Source organism: Psammomys obesus, unplaced genomic scaffold (assembly GCF_907164565.1).
Source record: "Psammomys obesus unplaced genomic scaffold, mPsaObe1.curated_primary_1811, whole genome shotgun sequence".
Classification (NCBI taxonomy): Eukaryota; Metazoa; Chordata; class Mammalia; order Rodentia; family Muridae; genus Psammomys; species Psammomys obesus.
The window spans coordinates 5,797,460-5,818,438 of record NW_026596088.1 but is presented as its reverse complement, the minus strand read 5'-3'; the positions used below and the strand labels follow the sequence as shown (position 1 = coordinate 5,818,438).

Below are 20,979 nucleotides of genomic sequence, written 5' to 3'. Positions count from 1 at the left end.
TGCTGGCTTGAGCCACCACACCATGGGCTAGTGTTGATTTCTAATTTAACCCCATGTCTTTAGAAAACATGATTTAAGCTGTTATAAATGTACAGATTTGTTATGGCCTTGGTAATGGCCTGTCATGGAGAAGGGTCTGCGTACATTTGAAAATATGTTCAATACAAAAAAAGGACATGAGGTTATGAAAAATGGATACAGCTAAAGATAATAAGCAAAGCAAGCCAAAAAGTCTCGTGTTTTCTCTCACTTTGGGGTCTAGATTTTATACATACCTAAAAATGTCTAACATGAGGGCCAAAGGGAGACAGAGGAGGAAGAAAGGAGAATGGGGGAGGGGGACAAAGAGAAGATATTCAGAAGAGAATATAGTTTAAAAACATAGTATAGATGAAATAGGCTGTCTTTGTGGAACCTAGTGCTGTGCATAATGGACAGTGAATACCATGAAGAGGAGGAAGCAGAGGAGAAAGAAAAACATGTCTGACATGTGACAACATGGTGATACATGCCTGTAATCCCAGCACTAAGGAAGCAGAAAGAGGAGGATGGCTTTGAATTTGAGGCTGCTCAGGCCTATATAGTAAGACCCTCTCTTGTAAAAACCAACCAAAACCAAACCAACCAAAACAAAAAACAAACAAAAATCTGCAATCACTGGGTAAGAATTCCATATATTTTGGTAAAAATGGTTATTGGTGCGCTTCAAAACTTATACCCTTGATTGTCTTCTGAGTTGTCCCACCAATTATTGAAAGACTTTAAATCTGCAACTAATTATTGTTAGCCAGGTGCAGTGGTACACACTCAGGAGGCAGAGGCAGGCCAACGTGAGTTCAAGGCTAGCCTGGTCCACAACAGCCAGGGCTGTATAGAGAGACCCTGTCTCACAAACAAAACAGAATGAAATTTGTATTGTTGTACTGTCCACTTTTCTGTCCAGCTGCATTTATTTTTGCTTCAGGTTCTTCAGGGCTCTGATACTAGGTGTATGTACACTTGTAACTTTTATCTTCCTGAGCTATTCACCTAATACCATCATCAACTATACCTTTATCTCTAGAATAAACCCTATTCTCTCACTTACCTGGCTAATTTTTTAGTATATTTTGTGTTTGCGTCCACTGGTGTCACCAAGGTCCAGGCTATTCTTTATGGGTTTTTTTTTTTTTCTTTTAAGATTTAAAAAAAAATTTGATTCTCTGTATATATGTATATTTTTGTATGGGTTTGGTCCCTTGTGAATGGATGTATCCAGAGTCCAGTCCCCTAGAACTGGAGTTAGTTAGAGGCAGCTGTGAGCCACCAGTATGAATGCTGGGAACCAAATGTGGATTTTCTGCAAGAGCAGCATGTGCTCTCAACTGTTGTTATGCTTTTTTCTTATAGAGCATTCCATATCCACAAAGGTTTGACCCTTTCAACTGATCCTTGTGTGGGTGGGTATGGTTAGTGCTGCCAACTTGACAGGATCTACGATCACATAGATGGGCCTCTGGGCATGACCATGAGGGATTATCTTTTAGACCAGGCTGGCCTCAAAACTCAGAGATCAGCCTCCTTCTGCCTCCACAGTGCTGGGATTAAAGCCATGCACCACCATGCCCCAATGGGGGATTATCTTAATTGTGTTGATCCAAGAAGAACCAGCTTCATTGTGGGAGAGACAGTTCCCTGGGCAGGAGGGTCCTGGACTATATAAAATAGAGAAAGCTATGCGGAATACTAGCTTTTTCCTGATTATGTGTACAACATGATCTTCTGCTTCAAGCTCTTCCTGCCTTGACTTGTTACACTGAACTATGAGCTAAAATAAACCCTTTCTGCCTTAAGCTGTGCCACAGGTTAGAATACTTTATCACAGCAATAGAAAAAGAAAGTGCACAGGGAACACAGGGCACGTCTAAACCATTTTCAAGTCTGACCCAACATTTTCTTCATACTGTGCTCATATGAATGTAGGGCTATGTGGTCAGTTTGGGCACCAATAACTCAGAAACCTGCCACAACCTCAGGTAGGCAATGCACCTCCTCTGCTGATGACAAGTGGTGGTCCTGGTGACGCCAATGTTCCACCCACAGCAAAAGATGGCCTCTGCAGTGGGGAGAGGGAACCGTGAGAAATCCCAGTGACGACTGACACAAAAACCGTCCTCTTCAAGCACCAGCTTCTCCAAACACAAAGGCCCCTCAGATACCACCAATCCTTCCCCTCAACTACCCAGGGACCTTCTCAAATGTGTACATGCTGCCAGCTGCTCTTTAGAAACATGTCAGTCTGTGTCCTAGTCCTGACTCTATGCCTACACTCTTCAAAATGCTTTTTAATGTTGTATTATGTATGTGCTTAAGATTTGTGAACATCAGTGCAAGTGCAGAGGCCAGAAGGGGGAATCAGAGTTCGGGTAGTTGTTAGCCTTCAGATACGGGTCTAGGAACTTAACTCTGGTCTTCTGCAAGAGCAATGCATATATTCTTAACGTTTCCAGCCCCGAGCCAACTATTGTTGAGACACGTCAAAACTGACCGGGATAAACAAGGCACAGTGCCTGGCACACATCCTTAATGCAAGCACTTAGGAACTGGAGCCTAGAGAATCAGGAGTTCATACAAGAGACTTTGTATTTTAGGGGAGGGGGACCCCGAGCTCTGCTACCTGGCTTCAACACATCTTCAGTCTGCCTAAACTAGCTTTATTCAGTTCCTGCCACACCTGCCCCAAATGCTCAAATGGCTGCTGGGTGGAGCACAGTGTTTCATGTCTTAAATCCCAGCACTACGGAGACAAAGACAGGTGAATCCCTATGAAGTCAAGGTCAGCCTGGTTTAGACAGCAATCTCTAAGCCAGCCAAGGCGAAATTGTGAGACCCTGTCTCACACAAACAATGCTGCTGGGAGTGGTAAGGAGGGGCATCAAGGGGTCTGGAACTGTTCTCCTGCACTTCCTCTACCCTTCTGAGGGTTCTTCCGGCTACTGTATGCGCCTAAGCATGTGTGCAGTCAAAAAAGGGCAGCCCACTGTCACCTCAAGTGTCATTTTTGTCCCTCATTTCCCATAAGCAAACCATGGAAACCCAGCAGAAGAGAACGGCTATCAGTACTGACAGGACCTGGGGGATGCCCAGAGACCACAGCCAACCTGTGGCTGCTTGCTGGTCGGGGGCGGGGGGCCTTCCCTAGGCTTGCTAGAAAAGGTAGTGCCACCCCCTGAGCTGAGGTGGGGAGTAGCACTCCCCATCTCCACCAGAAGGGGTCACAGACCAGGTAAGAGGGTTTCTAGCTGGGTAACAGGACTCACACATCCTAGTGAGGAGACAAGGCACTAGAGGTCCTGTGCTTATAGACGTTAGTGTGGTTCTTAACAGTGGGGTTTCTCTGGTCCTAGCTGACCTCGAACTTAGAGAGCTGCCTGCCTCTGCCTCCCAAGTGCTGGGATATCACACACCCGGACCAGAGCAGAATGATATTGTGTGCGTAAGCATTTGTGTGAACAGGGTGTGCAGATGCCATCGAAGCCGTGTTGAGGGTGGAGAGATGCCGCAGGTAACGCTCCTTGATTCTGCCTTTGAGAGGGGATCTTTGTCGTCTTCTACTTTGTACACTAGGTTAGCAGGCCACAAGCTCCCGGAATTCTCCATTTTTAGCTCCCCTTAGCAGCAACGGGATTACAGATGTTCATTCCAAGAGTCCAGCTTTTACAGGGGCTGTGGGGGATTTGAACGTAGGTCCTCATACCTGCGCAGCAAGCACTTTTACCGACTGGTATCTCCCCAGCCTCCAGGTGTGTGTGTGTGTGTGGGGGGGGGGTGCTTGTGTTTACAAGATCTCGTGTCATCCAAATTGAAACTGCTGGTCTTCCTCCATCTACCTCTTGGCCTGCTGAGATTACAGGATAGGCATGGACCACCTGGCAAGTTTGTGGTGCCATCACCACAGTTGAAGGAAACAAACACGGAGACCCTAACCCTAACAAATACAGCGGGTGCAGAGAGGCTGCGGAGGGACTGCCTGAAAAGCTGAGGGCACTGCTAGTCAGCGGCCTAAAGAAAAATCTCATGGTTCCCCATCTACCAGATCGGCCGCCAGGCCCTGAGCCGGAAGCGCATTCTTCGACGTAAGGTCTGAGCACTGTAGGTGTCTGGGCCTACGAAGGTTGATGCAAGGTATCCCGAGTGTGCTTCCCCCAAGAACATCAGGCTCCAGACCGGGAAGGGAAGGGCATGGAACCAGGTTTGCGTCACAGGATTCCCAGTCTGGCTGGAAATGTGGGAGAAAAAGATTTTTCCACGGCAAAGAGTTAGGGCAATGGAGACAGGCTGCAAAGGAAGCCCAACCTGATTCCAGCAAACGGAACAGCTGTTTCAGGAACAGCACTATTACAGCTTTTTGGGCAAAGAGAATGGAATGGCTTGGAATGGCTCGATAGACGGCAGCCATGATCCATGCTGACTCATCGATGAACAAACAGCAGGTGCCTGAGGCCACTGGGAGAGGTTCTACAGAGGTTGTGACGGTGCCGGGATAGCAGCCTGGCCGGAAGTCATATCCGGGAGTCCAGCCACACATTCTCTGGGGAAAGGGGGCCCTTTTTTCCCAATGTCACAGCCCAGATTGTCTTGGACAATCTTTGATGAAGTGGAGGGTGTGCTCGCCTGTTTTTTATTTCTCCTGAAACAGGGACTATAAACTTGGGGCAGTGGGAGGGGCTTTGAGGATGAATGCAGGTCATTGGCTGGGACTAGGATGCTGTGATGGGGAGAGCAGGTGACAAGCTCACGTGACAGACCACCTGTAACACGGGGTTGTGTCACGTGCTCCTGAAGCAGGCACAAAGAGAAAGCTTTGTCCCATACCCTCCATTCTCAGGATGAGATTTTAAATCTCGAGTTTGAGATTTCTGGGGTTTGAACATATCCATTTCACTAGTCCCATGCCAACTTCCCTGGAGGCACAGTCCACGAGCCCCACAAAATCTCAGATGAGGTTGCCTAAGCCAAGGAGTACCAATTGTAACTTGCATTTTGCCGATATCGTTAAAAATTGTTGAGTAGATTAAAAAGAAAATATTACATTTACTTGTGTGTGTGCCAAAGCACACGTGGAGGTCACAATTTGAAGGACCCAGTTCTCTCCTTCCTCCACGTGTCCCTAGAATCAAACTCAGGTAGTCAGGCTTGGCAACAAGTGCCTGTTCTTCAATTGCCGAGCCACCTGGTGGCCCTTAACTAGATTTTAAACATTGTTACCAACTAAGTCTGTAAGGAGCCAGCTGTGGTGGTACACACCTATAATCCCAGCACTCTGGAGGTGGAGGCAGGAGGATCAGGAGTTCAAAGCCAACCTGTGGTGTGCTACGTAAAAAGAACTGAGGCAGACGACTCTGGTGGCTTGTTCAAAAAAAATACACGTGAGAAATACGAGAGCTGAATGTGATTCTCAGGCAGGGCCTACCAACAAGGGAGGTGGGAAGATGCTGTCAGGGAAGAGGGAGGAAGGCAATCCGGGGACTGCTCTATCTAGTGTCCCATCAATGTGCCGAAGCATCCATGGTGTGTCTCTGAAAGCAGGTGAGCGAACTTCTATTCTGCATGTGTGCCTGTGGCCAGAGCCCAGTGTCCTGCGCCATTCCTCAAAGGCTATCCACCTTCCTTTTTCAGATGGGTCTCTCACCAATTGCATTAGGCTGGCTGGCTAGCAAGTCCCAGGGATTGTCTCTCTACTAGTGCTTGCCACCACACTAAGCTTTTCTATATCGGTTCTGGGAATCACACTCAGGTCCCCACGCTTGCACACCCCCACTCCATGCCCAGAAGTTTCACCTTTTGTATTTAATGTTTAATACCTGTCAAAACAGTGACACTAAACACAAGAAATAAGGCTCTATTCAGATATTTCAGTAAACGGAGATAAATTTGAGAAGAAACTCACCTGGCGTTCCTAGACCCAAACACGGCCAGGTATGTGTATAGACAAATAACTGGGGGAACTGTTTGGTTTAAAGCTAGAGCCAGGGGACGGGGCTATGGCTTGGCTAGTTTTAGGTCAACCTGACATAAGCTAGTCATGTGAGAGTTGGGGACTTCAGTTAAGAAAATGCCTCCATGAGACTGTTCCATTTGCAAGTCTGTAAGGCATTCTCTTAGATTGATGGGGGGGGAGGTCCAGCCCACTATGGGCGGTACCATCCCCAGGTACGGCTGGGCAAGCCATGAGGAAGAAGACAGTAGGCAGCACTCCTGAGTGGCTACTGCATCAGCTCCTGCCTCCAGGGTTTTGCCCTGTTTGAGGTTCCTGACCTGACTTCCTTCAGTGATGAACAGTGATGTGGAAGTGTAAGCTTTTTAGTCATGGTGTTTTATCAGAGCAGTAGTAACCCTAACAAAGCCATAAATTTGATGGTCAGCGCTACGAAGAAAAATAACCCGCATTTTCATTTAGCAATAGTTTGAAAGCAGGTTTCTCCCAAAGGAGAGGGAGATTGCTTGCTAATTTTCTACCATACCATCCTATCTCTCCTTCCACGGTAACCAGACCCCTATTTTCTGTGGTGCTGCACTGCATACAAAATTCACACTTTACCACTGTGCTTTGCAGCTAGGTGTGGCCAAGTAACCACATGAGGCAAGATGTAAAGGCAAGCCTTAGAATCCTGGCACTTCCCCCTTCCTTCCTGTGACTGACAATGCAGCGGCAACCATCACACTGAAGCAGCATTTGGGAGCATGACAGTGAGGAGCATGGCCCTGGGGGACGAAAGGCCAGGAAAGATGCCTCGGATGCCTCCTTCTAGCCTGTTTCTGTGTCGCTTCTACATGCATGTGTGGACTTTATGTTTCAGCTACTGTGTTTCTTTGACCATGGTATTTGAGTTCCAGGTCAGGTTTGACTATAGCTTGAGATTCTATCTCAAAACACAACAAACCAGGGTTTGGCATCTAGCTCAGCTGACTGGCAGAGTGCTTGCCCAGCATGCAGAGGCTCTGGGTTTCATCTTGTCAGGGTGCACATCTATAATTTGAGCACCCAGGTGTTAGAGGCAGTAGGATCATAAGTTCAAGGGTTCAAGGTCACCCTTCTCAGCTTACACATTAAGTTTGAAGTCAGCTTGGGCTACATGAGACCTGTATTTAAAAAAAAAAAAAAATCAGTCCTGGTGGTACACCACTTCAACCCCAGCACTCAGGAGGCAGAGTGGAACACTATGAGCCTGAGTGCTCAGCCTGGTCTACATAGTGAATTCCAGGCCACCCAGGGGCACACAGGGAGACCCAGTCACAAAAACAAACAAAACAAAAAAACAACAGCCACGAAGCCATCCTAATATCTACTGAAATAAAATGTTCTTTGCTATTAATATGCACCCGAAGAAAACAAACATGCTGTGATCCACAGAGAGCCCTCCAGTTTCTGAGGCAGAATCCCATAAGACTGGCTCCCAGGACTTCACAGCCCTCACCGCCCACTTCAGCAGGGCTCAGACCCCTCTCCCACAGGCCCAGCCCAGCAGAACTTGCTGAAGCATGCATGCCAAAGCACCCGGCACACAGTAGGTGTTTTATAGGTCAACTATGAGCTTGAGTTTCCCCTTCCAGGTACACTTGGAACAAACATCCCCCCTTCTTCTCCAGATCCCCAAGCTCGTCAGAACACAGTTCTTCACCATGTCCCCAGCCGTCCACAGAAGACGGCCCCCTCCAGCCTGTCACCTCTAAGTGCATCCCCTATGGACTCAACACCAGGCAAATTTGTACACAGTATTTATTCAACGATGTTCTGTACTTCCGATCCACATGGCTCTCTACCTGCATCGCAGTTCCTCGCCTTGGACTGTGAGGGCCATGGGGCTGGCCCGCTAGCTGTGACTTACCACAATGAACACAGGGTCACAATGAAAGAGCTCTGAGATGTTTCTGAACAGAAAGAATGAGGATGACATTGTGGGTCCTGAGTAAGGGCCCAGACAGGCTGCCCAACCCACAGAACCCGAGACCTGGACAAGGCCTCAGAGGTTCCATCTAAGGGAGAATCTAAGGCACTGTAGTGAAGGACATGATTGGCCCACCAGGTGTGGTTTCCTGGCTTCACGGCAGCCCCTTGCCTGCAACCAGTGCAACAAGCGTTCCATTTAGAAGGTCTAATTCAACATCTGCCGGCAGCATTCGCTAGTGAAAATGAAGACAAGGCCATTCTTGGAAGAGTGTGCCCCAGAAGACACGCTCCGTCACAAGACCAACCAGGTCCCTTTCTAAGGTCCCTGAGAATAGCAGCCTGGGAGCAACTAAGACTTTCAAAGGCTGACAAGGCACAGAGTGGATGGATGAGTAACAATACATGGAAAAAACTTTGGCTTATAAAACTCCAACCCGAGGCAGGGACAACAGTGTCAACCAACATGCAGAAGCAGACATGAGTGCAGCAGAGATGGTCTCAGAGGTTGTCAGCACCCCTCACACTGCCCAAATCCCAAGCCCAGCTCTCCCTCCTCCCCCAGCACCCCGGTAACACACACGCACGCGCACACACATGATCTACAGACAGAGATTGGCAATCGTGGCCTGACATCAGGAGAGAACACTTGGCACTCTGCACTACATTACAGTGAGTCCCGACCAGACAGTGAAAGGAACTCTGGCCTAGGCTTGACTGAAGAGTCTTGGTTGAAAAGTTAGGCGGTGCTCAAGACGGCCAGGTCTGGGAAATCTTTCACTTCTCCTACTTCACTGAATGGCTGCCCACCCTGGTTGAAAGTCAGCTTATACCGCAACCGGATGGGTTCCTGGGACAGAACAAAGGTTAAGATGTTAATTCAGTGGGTAGGAACGGAGAGTCAAGCCACAGGAAGGGCCTCCACCCAAGGAACAGCTTACAGCTTGTTTATTTTTGAGACAGGATTTCACCAGGTAGCACTGGCTAGCCTGGAACTCGCTGTGTAAATCAGGCCTGCCTCTGCCTCTAGAGTCAGCTCAGTTTGTTTGCATAATTCCCCCATGTGAAGATGGCATGGATGCCCTGGCTTAGTCTCTTCAGAGCCACAAATGGAAAGGGAGCCAGGCATGTATCCTGGAAGCCCTGCCCACTTCTGCAGTCTCAAAGGGCAATTTAGAGACCCACAGAGGGACAGGATGCCTCCTCCAGAGGACTTGAGATATGAGTTCATATGTCTCTTCTCTGCTTCCCAGCTGTGACAGCCCATTACAGATCTTCTAACAAGCCCCAAAGCAAAGCAGGCCCCAGCAAGGGCTGGCTCACCCCCAGACTTAACCTGGAACCACCCAGACTTGACAGCAAAGCCTCAGCATGCTATTCAGGGCCTACTTCTCTGCTACCGAAGACCCTGGCACGTACTTTGTGTGGGTTGTCAAGCAGCAGCATCTGAGATATCACGGCGGGAGGCATCAAAGGACTGAATGCAGGGAGCTTGGAACTGGATGCTGGCTGCAGCTTCACTCGCATTGACTATGGACAGAAAATTCAGCTTGTTAATCCAGAAAGCCACAGCTTCAGTGAGAATACTCAGGCCAACAGCAACTTGAGCTCCATCAAGAAGAGCACCTCAGGACACCCCTATGGTCCCACACAAACATTTCTTATGAGTGGTATAGGACCCATAGGAGCCTTTCCTTCTGCCCATAGGAAGGTAATTTGAAGGTAGGTCAACAGTTGATTTCTGAGAGGCAGTATAAAACATTAGAGAAAATCTTCGGGTGAGTTCTCAATCTGCCTTTTACTAGCTCTATGCCCTTGGGCACAACATTTAGTTCAAGCCTTGGCTTGACAGCATGTAAAGCAGTGCCAGGCTTACCACAGGGGTGAGAGAACACACATATCTTTCTGTCTTTGCTTGCTTGCTTTTAAGCCTAAGTAATAAAAAGAGGGCCATGCAACCCTGGATACCAGTGGCCATGTTCATGCTTTTTAGGGCCCAAACATCCCAAAGAGAAAAGTAGAACCAACTATCCTTATCTAGGTGAGATAGGCGTGGCCCGTGCCTCTACTCCCAGCACGTAAGAGGTGGAAGCAGGAAGAACTCGAGTTTGAGGCCAAGCTTGGCTAAAAGCAAGTTCCAGGCCAGCCTGACCTATAAAGTGGGATCCTGTATCAAAAATCAAAACACAGCGGGGCATGGTGGTACACACCTTTAATCGCAGCAGTTGGGAATTGGAGGCCAGCATGGATTACATAATGAGTTCCAGGCCAGTCAGGGCTACATTATGAGACCCTGTCTCAAAAACCACACAAACATACAAAAATTCCATGAAAAAGATTTTTAAGGAATTAACTTACTTACCTGTGTAGTAAGTAAGTTAAAAAAAAGCCAGCTAGGTAAGCCACTAAAATCCCCACTTTGTTTATGTAACCAGTCTGGGTGAAGAGTCTGTGTCTTACAGCTAACCGCTAATGTCTCGGCGAGCGTGCAGAAATGAGTCGCTGGTGTATAAAGGTCAGAGCTGGCCAGCAGCAGACAACTCACCTTTGGGACAGCCACCTGAAACATGATGTCCCAGACAGGCTGGGTGGCAGTGCTCATCATGGTCAACAGCAGCACCTGCACATCGGGGTGGCCAGGGGCCCCCGTCTGGGAGAAGTGCAGCAGAATTCTGAAGCCGTTCCGGTCATACACGATGATGGGCGGCAGGCTGCCTGGGAGACAGGGGGCCAACGAGGGTCAGTGCTCACATCGGGCACCACGGCTGCTGCCTCCCCTCACTTCCCCTCGCGGTCTGCCCCAAGAACCCCGGGTCCTCAGGCTCCCCTAATCCAAAACCATCTCTTACCACCACCCACCCATCCTCATCACTCCACCCGGTTTTAAAAAGGAACCTTTCTCATTAAACGTGACCATGACTAAAGTTACTTAGGAACACTGTAGAAAGAAAGCACGGAATGTAACAACAACAAATATAAAGCCAGTCATGGGGGCACACACCTTTAATCCCAGCACTCAGGAGGCAGAGCCAGGCAGATCTCTGTGAGTTCTAGGCCAGCCTGGTCTACATAGTGAGTTCCTCGACAGCCAGGGCTATATAATGAGACCCTGTCTGAAACATATGTGCACGCATGCACACACGCACGCATGCACACACGCACGCACACATGCAGGCACACAGGCATGCAGCACCACCACCATCACCACAACAACATCTAGCTACCTGGAAACAAGCAATAGAGGCACTGTTTTGTTCTGATCTCTTTCATATGACCACATACACACAGCCACATTGTGCGAGTTTGAGTAAGAGTGGACCCGTATGTTTGAATGCTTAGTGCCCAGTTGGTGGATTAGGAGGTGTGTGCTTTGAGGCTTCAAAACCCCATGCCAGGCCCAGTCTGTGCTCTCTCTGCCTACAACTTGCAGATCAGACATGAGCTCTCAGCGACTGGTCCAGCACCTTGCCTGTCTGCCTGCCATGATGGTCATGGGCTTACCCTCTGAAGCTATAAGCAAGTCCCTGGCTAAATGCTTTATTCTATAAGCTGCCTTGGCCATGTTGTCTCCCTACAGGAGTAGAATGGTAATCCGGACAGACACACATCATCCCTGTATTTTATAATGTGATGAAGAGGCCAAGTGTGTATTACGGGCCAGTTAAAATGGCTCATCCGGTAAATAGTGATCTCTGATTTCCCCCAAGAAATTATTCTACCATAATTTGAGAAGGAAACACACGAGCCCAGCCTGACACAAAGGCATAAGCCTGCGATTTCAGTACCTGAGAGGTAAGGCAAGAGGATCAGAAATTAAGGCCATGCTCAGCTACATAGTGAGCTCAAAGCTGACCCTGCTACCAAAACAATTAATGCTCTAAGCTTGTACTGTGGTGATAAACATAAAAGTCATGGGACATAAAGCAGTCTAAAGAATATGGGGTCGTTTTATTAAAACCATTTTTTATTGAACTGGAGAGATGGCTCAGCTCACACTTGCTATGCAATCCTGAGGCTCAAATTTTAAATTCCAGTACCCAGATAAGACAAGTATCCTGTGCCGGCCTGTTAAAACTCGCTCTGATGAGGGCAGAGGCAGGAAGATTGCTGCAGTTTACTAAGAAAACCTGAGTCCCAAATTCAGGGAGAGACCCTTCCTCAGAGTGACAGAGGAACTCTCAACACCCTCTTCTGGTGACACACACACACAGCACACATGTATATATACAAATCTTTCTTAAAAAGGATTATAGGGGCTAGAGATAGCTTAGTAGTTAGGAGCACTGGCTGCTCTTCCAAGAACCTGTTTGATTCCCAGAATCCACATGGTGGTTCCCAAGGAATGTGACACCCTCTTTTGACCTCTGTAGGTACCAGGCATATACATGGTGTACATACATACATGCAGGTAAAACAACCATACATATACAATAAATAAAAAGCTCCGTGTATGTGCATGTCTCACTCTCTTTCTCTCTCACACACACACATGCACAGGCCAGTACCATTAATACCATTAATCTCAACATTAGGGATTCTCTAGGGAGGCAGAGACAGGTAAGTTCCGTGAGTTCAAGGACAGCCTATTCTACGTAATAAATTCCAGGCCAGCCACAAATATATAGACAGACCCTGTCTCAAAACAAAACAGAAAAAGGTGGGGTGGGGCCAGAGATGAACCTCAGTGGGTGCCTGCCAATCATGCAGGAGGTGCTGGGTTGGATCCCTACCCAAGCAAACATATGCCATAAGTAAACATAAGTAAACTGTGGCATATGCCTATAATCCACAGAAGCAGGAAGATCTCAAGTTCAAGATCATTTTTGGCTATGCAGTTAGTTCCAGGGCAGCATAGAATACGTAAGACTGTCTCAAAAAGGAAAGGATGGGAGAAACCTGGGAAGAAGGGAGGAGGGGTTACAGTTCAATAATAGAGTACTAATTAGAATGGGCAAGGTCTTGGGTTTGACAGCCAGTCCCACAACATAAAAGACCTCAGCAGGTCTTTCTGCCTCTGGCCAGCTGGTAATGCTGGTTCTGCTTTAATTTTTGTATTCTACACTGAGAATGTTATTTTTGCTTTTCTCCCTGTTTTTAATCTTTGTATTGTAATTTTAGATTTATGAACAGTTAAAAGGCAAACCAAATGATTCTCATAAATCCATTACCTATCTTCCTCAAATGTTACCACCTTATAGAATTATGGCATAATTATCACAACCAAGAAATTAACAGTGGACATATATAATATTATTGCAATCAAAACTTAATAAAACAAATGTGCAAAGAGTGCCTGATATCACCAAGTACATCTAACCAAGTCTGCTTGGCTCCCAGGGGCCCTGCCCTCCCACCTCCCCACACCTTGCCTCTATTCAGGGCTCTGGGCTGTGGAAGAGCAGAACCCTGGTCCTCAGGGCCGTTTTCAGACCACAGCGTGTCACATTAGCTAACAGAGCCTCTGGTTTCCTTTCCTCTATAGCTGAGGCAAGACCCACTAGTCTGATTTGAGGACCCACAGAGAAGCAGCATCATTAGCCAGATTCTTCCTTTCCTTCAATTGCCACCTTTTCTCAGTCACTTCTAGTCATATTAAACCTTCCCTCCTTGAATTCCAGATGAACAAACATTATGTCCCTAAGTAGATTTCAAACTCCTCATTAAACTCTGCCTGCCAGTATCCTTCCCAGGTGACAACCGTAAGACAGAGATGACTAAGAAAAATATCAGCTCAAAAGACTGAACAGCTCTCCTCGCCTCTCTCCCAGCCTCATACCCAGGTTCCTCAGTTTAAGGCCCATCCCTTTCAGTGAGGAGTGTTTGCTGCTGCAGCACCCGCTGCCGTTGTTATTGGCTGGGGTCCACCAAAGAAGGGGTACAAACTACTTACTGGGCTTCACAGACTCCAAAGGGACAAACACGTGAGCAAGAGGTGTATTCTGGGAGGCTGGGGAAGAGGCCAGTGGCCCAGCTTCCCAGGACCAACCCGGAGAGGCCTTGGTACCTGGTGGCACTTCCTTCGGGATGCTTTTTTGTGGAACATAATTCCTACAAAGAAGTAAAAACGAGCAATGACTAACGAAAACTAGAAGACTTCAGGAATCTGTCATCTTTTTTTTTCCTGACTAACAAGAAAACATACGTGCATGCAAACAAGCCCACCCCCAAGAGGAAAATGATTAAATACAGCCATGCAAACCATAAATTTAACTGTTAGAATAAGGCACTTTTATACATAAACTCATATAAAAATGTCTCTAAGATATAACAGGACATGAAAAAAGTTGTGAGGAGCATGTGAAGGCTCAGGGGATAAAGCAGCTGGCGCCAAGCCTGACAAACCTGCATTTGGCCCTACACTATGCACAGAATCGATTCCCAAGCTGTCCTTTAACCTCTACATGTACACTGTGGTGCCTGTGGACACACATACGTACTCACATATGTGTACTTAAACACTAAATAAATGTAATAAAAGAAAATTCAAGGGGCTGGAAAGATAGCTCAGTGGTTCAAAGAAGACATGCGTTTCCCAGCACCCACATCAGGCAGCTCACAGCCACTTATAATTCCAGCAGGAGTTTTGATGACATCTAAAGCCAGAATGCAAACACACACAGTCTTTTTGGGTTTTTTGTTTTGTTTTAAAGAGAAAAGGAGACTGGGCATGGTGGTACACACCTTTAAATTATAGAACTCAGGAAGCAGAGGTAGGCGTATCTTTGTAAATTCAAGAACAGCCAGAGCTACATAGTGAGATGGACGTTGGGGGGAGGATCTAGGGGGTTTGGGGAACCTTGCTGGAGAGATGAATCAGTTATTAAGAGCATATAGTGAGGGCCTAAGTTTGGTCCCCAGCACCCACATCAGGCAGAACCCGGCCATTTGTAACTTTAGGTCCAACACCCTTCTGGCCTGCAAGGGCACTTGAATGCATGTGGCAGACATATACATGGAAACACACACATGCAAAAATAAATCTCAAAAAAGAAAGAAAGAAAGAAAAAGTATGTTCGAATACAGTTGCATAAAAATAAGCTATAAGAATGCATTATCACAGCAGAAGCAAAAGTATGCAGCACGGTATGTGCCTGTCTCCCAGCACTCAACACGCCGGGGAAGGATGATTTCCAGGCTAGTCTGCACTGTAGTGAGACTCTTATCGTTAAAAAGGGAGAGACACAGAGAAAAAGAGAGAGAGACTGAAGAAAGAATAGGAATCAGGGGCCAAAAGAAACCCTCTTTGAAAAGAAGAAAAAAAAATGAACTAACTTTCTACCCTGCTTTTTGGGAATGGTATTTAGGACCTACTGTTATTTCTCTAGTTCTGTGTAATTTCAAACAGCAGTCAGGAAAGAGAAGCATTAAAATTATCCCTGTCAGCCCGTACATGGGGTATGGCTGTAATCACAGCACTCGGGAGGTACAGGTCAGAAGTTCAAGATCATCCTTGGCTGTAGCTTTTAAGTTCTTTATATGTTCTCTTTTTATGACTACTTTGTGGGTTCTTCTCCTAACTCTCCGAGCAATATCTTCCTTAGTTCAGCTCAGCTTCTCCTGGTCAATTGTCACCAACTGTCTTCTCTGCTGGCTCAATTCACTTTCAGCTGTCTCATCTTCACTCTGCTCCATTTCCTTTCTTCTCCTCTCTAGCCCTACCCAATATTCCTTCTTCATGTATCAACCATCTTCTCTGACCCTACTTTTCTGCCTCCTGGAACCTACTCCTGCTCTCTTCCTAGTCTCTCTCTCTCTCAGAGCTTTTGTTGGCTTTTATATTCTCTCCTGTTCCCAGAAGTCCAAGAGCCAATTGACACTGAAGGGCATAGGGTCATTTAAAGGGCCAGGCACACAAAATATTTCATGCTACACTTGGCTCCTAATGGGTTGAAGCCAGCCTAGACAGAAGACTATCTCACAAAAGTAGGTCAGCAAAATGGCTCAGTGCAGGTAAGGATACTTGTTGCAAAACCTGGCGAGCTGGGTTCAATCTCTGGTACCCACACAAAGGCAAGAGAGACCGACCTCACAAAATTATCCTCTCATGCTCACAATAGCATGCGCATCCCTAAACACCCACATCCTCCCCGCTCCACACACACACATTCAAAAAATACGTAATAAATCATCTGTCATCAGTTTCTTCCCGTTAGACTTTAACCTTCTTGTGATGTGACTTAGGACAGGGTAAGATGAGACAGCAGATTGGAAGCAGCATCCTGAACTTGCAATACAAAGATCAGGCCCTGCAGCAGAAGCAGGGTGAGGGAGCTGCAGGCGGAAGCCACTGGCCGGAACACTCACAGAGGTCCTGGAGATGGCTGTGGTGAGAGAAAATCCAGCAAGTTCCTGTCTGCAGAAAGGCTCTGGACTCCACCCCCCAGGAGTGTGACGGCAGCCGGCTGCTTCTTGTCCGTACAACAACTTGGAATGACAACCTGACAATCCAAGAATGGCTAAAGTCATGTCTTTTGTGGCGGGGAGAGAAAGAAAGGGCAGAACAGGAGAGCCCTACACAGGCCTTCAGGAAGCAGGAACCAGAGCCAGGAAAGGACTAGGGTGGGAGAGGGAAAGATGCCCCACTGGGGAAACAGTACAGATGAAGAGCCACCTCTGGAGCCAACTCCACAAGATGACCTAAGAACCCCAAAGGATGGTACAGGCCTGACCACACACCCTGCAGGCGGCACTGCTACGAGGGTGGGACTGAGTCACCCCTCCCATAGCTACCCATCAAGAAAGCTTTCCTACCTTGTTCCTAGGGGGAATATCGTTGATCCCTGTGAAAAAGAAGTAAAGCGAGATCTGTCACTGTAACACCCCCCGACAGGTGATGGGAGAGCTGGAGAGCATGCCCAACTATTCCAGTATATCTAGAAAGCCTAGATGAGGGAGCTACCCAAAGCCAATCCACCCACCCGAAGAGACTTCCATACCACCTGGCATGCCAGAATTCCCCACCCCCGATGCAGCAGGCCTGTGCTGTTTGAAGAAACAAACCCACTCAGCCCTCTCCTCGGTGCCATTCTGTGCTTACGTGGCATCCTCTCTTACCTAAGGCTGCCAGGTCCTGATGAAGCAAAGATGGCCCCTCCAGGTCAATGAGGGGGCAGTTCTTCCCACAGGCTACTGGCTTCGGAAAGACTAGTAAACAGACAGAGTTAAAAGACTCAAACATGAAAACAAGGCCTCCCTCTGATTCCTACTGGTGTTCTCCGGGAAGACATCACGCCTCTTACCAAGTACCTTCTCCCTCAGCTGGGGACTGGGAAACAGCCTAACCCTAGGCATCTGCATGTTAAGAGGCCAAAGGACTCACAGCCCTCCACCCAGTCATTGAGGTCCTTCCTCCTTTTCCCCTGGCCCCTCATCACCCAGGACAGAAGCAGGCTTAGGCTACTTCTTCAACTTGGACACCTTTATAGGTTTCTGATCAAAACCATCTACATTATTCAGAGATGCTCAGGCCCAGCTACAAGCAATCCTGACTTAGAAGGTATAAGTCAGAGACCAAAGAGTGTACAATTAAAAAAATAAACAAACAAACAACAAAAAAAAAAAAACAGAACAAAAAATCTTTGGGGGGGGCACTGATGAGATGTAATCTTAGGACTGACCATTTCCATGGTCTCAGGCTCCTAGGAGCGCTCAAGATGGATTAAAACCTAGCACAAGACAGCCTTCTGCTTGCATGTGCTGCCACGGTGGAACCCACACCGGCATGGGTGTGTGATGGCTTCTGTGCCGCACTTCTATTGCTACTGAAAAGGGGACAGAGGCAAGCTCTCCCATTCCTGTGACCTGCACACTGCCCCAAAACAGAAGGCTCTTCCTTAGCACTCACCTCTGGGGGCAGCGATATCTCCCACTGCACCGGTCACTGCATTCCCAACGTTGACTCGGCCCTCCACCACCTGCTTGTACAGCAGAACCCCCTGGGTGAGAAGGTCGTTTGCTTGAAGAATCTCCGCTGAGGAAAGAGCAGATTCAGCACTCCTCAGTGCAGCAGCCAGCCTTCTGTCTCTGTCTTTTCTTAGTCACTCCACATGGCTTTACCAGGCTTGGCATACCCGGGACCCCTGATCCTGGTCATGTGTCCAGGCTCCATCTCTAGCTTTAGCTCTATATCTCACTGTCCACACAGTTAACTGGCAGCAGTTAGCACTCCAATACTGTTCTTTCACTGAGGATTTTTTTTTTTAACGTTGAGACAGGTTGATGTGGATGTCATTATTGAAAAAGATTACTAGCAACTGATTCAGTTATTGAAAGTTTCCCATATCTGGAGACTGGGTATATGAGTCAGCTTTGTAGCCTATACACTGTACCGGTCTGCAAATATAGAGCTGGTATTTCCAGGGAAAATTTAGCATCCTAACAGAAGCATACTTAATAACAAGGCACCACACTTGGCTATAATAGTCTTAGTCTCTCAGTTATACCTGAGTTTGTCAAAGCTTCTGCGTAATCTATCAATTGCAGCAATATCACTAACAAAAAAAAACCATCACCGTTGGCAGGCCTTCCGCAGGAAGACCACACGACAGCATGGCAGCTAGAACCACATCTATTTTGCACTTAAGGTGCAGCAGAGAAACAGAGCTGTTACCCAGCGCGTCGTCGTCGTCAGTGGTGTCACTTGCTAGACGGAACAGGGTCGGCCTCAGCTTCTCACATCTTTCATACACAACCTGGGGAAACAGAGCCTGGTTCGCATCCTCACATCCAGGCCCCACCCAAGTCCTCACATGTCTCCCTCGGCCACCTCAGACTGAAGACATCTTCCTTAGGCTGCGTCAGATCCGTGACTACAGTTTTGAGGTAACATGACAATATCAGAAAACGTTAGAGGGTGGGGATGCAGCTCAGCAGAGCTCTTCTTGCCTCTCGTGCCTGAGGATCCAGGTTCAATTGTTCAATTGTCACAGAGAGAGAGAGAACTCTGCCACTACTCTACATATCAAATGTCTCTTCTTGTAGCTTTGTTTCCCTGCAGAAGGAGCTCAGTCAGTATAGGTACTTATTGTCAATCTTTTCAATCTGAGTTCCATCCCTGGAACCTTTTTGGTGGAAAAAGAGAATCAACTCACACCAGATAGTCCCTGGACCTCTACAAGAGCATCATAGCCTGTCTCCCCAACCCTAATAAGTGTTAAAAAAAAAAAAAAAAAGAAAGAAAGAAAAAGAAGGAAAAAATGGGGCTCCATGTATATAACTTTTTTAAAATAAAAGAAAATTTTTAAAAATTATCTGAAGAGAGCCCAAACTGTTCCCAGGCACACACGGGCAGCTCCTTAGGCCCCCCCTTCCTGGTTCAGCGGCAACAGCTGTAACAACGAGATAATTTCCCTGCTTTGTCACCAACACCCTGCAGAGAAATTCATTAATTTCCTGACTGTTCTGATGGCTTAATCCCTCCCCAACCCCTGTGCCCCCAAAGCCATTTTCTCCACACTATGAAGAGGGGACAGCGCTCTGGACAGCTCCCCAGCTTCGCACCTCTCCCTCAGCTAACTCTCTTGATAGGTTGCTCTGCCTGCTACCTGCTTCTCTGTCCTGGCCCTTTCCTGGGCTCAACTGCCAACTGGTGGTGTCTGCCACAGGACAAAGGACACTGGACTTTGTTGAAATTAAAAAGCCTGTTTCAAAAGAACAAGCAAGCAACCCAAACAACTACAAAAACCCACAAAATTTTATCCCTCACAACTGGGGAGATAGTCCAGGAAATAAGGGTCTCACAAGACCTGAGTTTGGTCCCCAGAACCCAAGTGAAAAAGCCAGGTATGGTAGCACTTGTCTATACTCTCAGTTTTGGGGAGGTGGAAACAGGAGGCCCTCCAGAGCACACTAGCCAGCCAACCTGGAGTAACTGCCAAGCTCCAGGCCACTAAGAGACCCTGTCAAAAAAATAAAACAAGGTAATGGTAACTAAGGAATGACACCTAAGGTTGCCCTCTGACAGCCACAAACATGCACATATGTGTACCTGCAAACACAAGAACACACATGCAAGCATACCAATTTTGTGCCTCCAAAGAAGCTATCAAGCCAGGGGAAAAACAGCCTAGGATTGAAAGGAACAGTCTGAGAAGGGACTTGGGTCTGAGACACATACAAAGAATGCTCTAAGGCTGCAGTTCTCAACCTGGGGATCCTGACACTTTTGGGGGTCAAATGACCCTTTCACTGGAGTTGCCTGAGACCATCCTGCGTATCAGATAGTTACATTGTGATTCACAACAGTAGCAAAATTACAATTATGAAGAACCAATGAAAACAATTTTATGGCTGGGGGGTCACCACAACAGGGGGAGTTGTATTAAAGGGTCACAGCATTAGGTAGGTTGAGGACCACTGCTGTAAGGCCAGGTGCGGTGGCTAGTGCCTTTAATCCCAGCATTTAGGAGGCAGAGGCAGATGAGTACGAAGCCAGCCTGATCTACGTATTAAGTTCCAGGCCAGCCAGGCTATCTTAAAAACAAACAAAAGCAAAACAAATAAAAACTTCTTTGTAACTTAAGACAACTCAGGGAATGGGCAGAAGACCTGAGCGGACATTCTCTATAGAAGCAACACAAGTGGTCAATAAGCACGTGAAAGAATGTGAAACACAGGCCACCAAAGACACAGTCACAAGGAGATATACGCGACAGCCAGGATAGTTGTCACAAGTGACGGGTGACAGCAAATGTTAGCAGCAGGTACAGATCTAGAATCTTTGCAGGTTGCTGATGAGACTGTAAAATGGTACAGCTACTTGAAAACTCATGTCAGGCAGCTCACCCACACATATCACAGGCACACACAGTAATCTTAAAAAACAAATAAATAATAAAGATTGCTTAATATAAGCACAGGATTTTTCTGTAGTGCAGATGAAAGTGCTCTGAAGTTAGATAGTGGTAATTACAATATGTTAATTATCTCAAGGGTGTTATCAAAAAGAAACACTGATTGGAGAGGAAGTAAGATTCAAAGGAACTACTGCTACAGGGATTGTAAAACAGTACAAACACTTAGGGAATACGTTAGCAGCTTCATAAAAAGTTAAC

At 47.2% G+C, this 20,979-nt stretch overlaps 1 protein-coding gene across 1 annotated transcript in view; it reads right to left on the bottom strand.

Annotated features, from left to right (window-relative positions):
- Positions 1-7,742: 7,742 nt before the first annotated feature.
- The window catches only part of Gga2 (golgi associated, gamma adaptin ear containing, ARF binding protein 2), a 35,660-nt gene continuing 22,423 nt past the window's right edge, over positions 7,743-20,979 (bottom strand). Inside the window, exons 9-17 of the mRNA XM_055627597.1 lie at positions 18,537-18,618; positions 17,772-17,897; positions 16,982-17,071; positions 16,679-16,707; positions 16,232-16,365; positions 13,818-13,975; positions 10,473-10,642; positions 9,347-9,457; positions 7,743-8,777 (exon numbers count right to left, since the gene is read on the bottom strand). Coding sequence (XP_055483572.1) covers positions 8,667-8,777; positions 9,347-9,457; positions 10,473-10,642; positions 13,818-13,975; positions 16,232-16,365; positions 16,679-16,707; positions 16,982-17,071; positions 17,772-17,897; positions 18,537-18,618 — 1,011 coding nt within the window. The 3' untranslated portion in view covers positions 7,743-8,666. The remainder of the gene's footprint in view (positions 8,778-9,346; positions 9,458-10,472; positions 10,643-13,817; positions 13,976-16,231; positions 16,366-16,678; positions 16,708-16,981; positions 17,072-17,771; positions 17,898-18,536; positions 18,619-20,979) is intronic.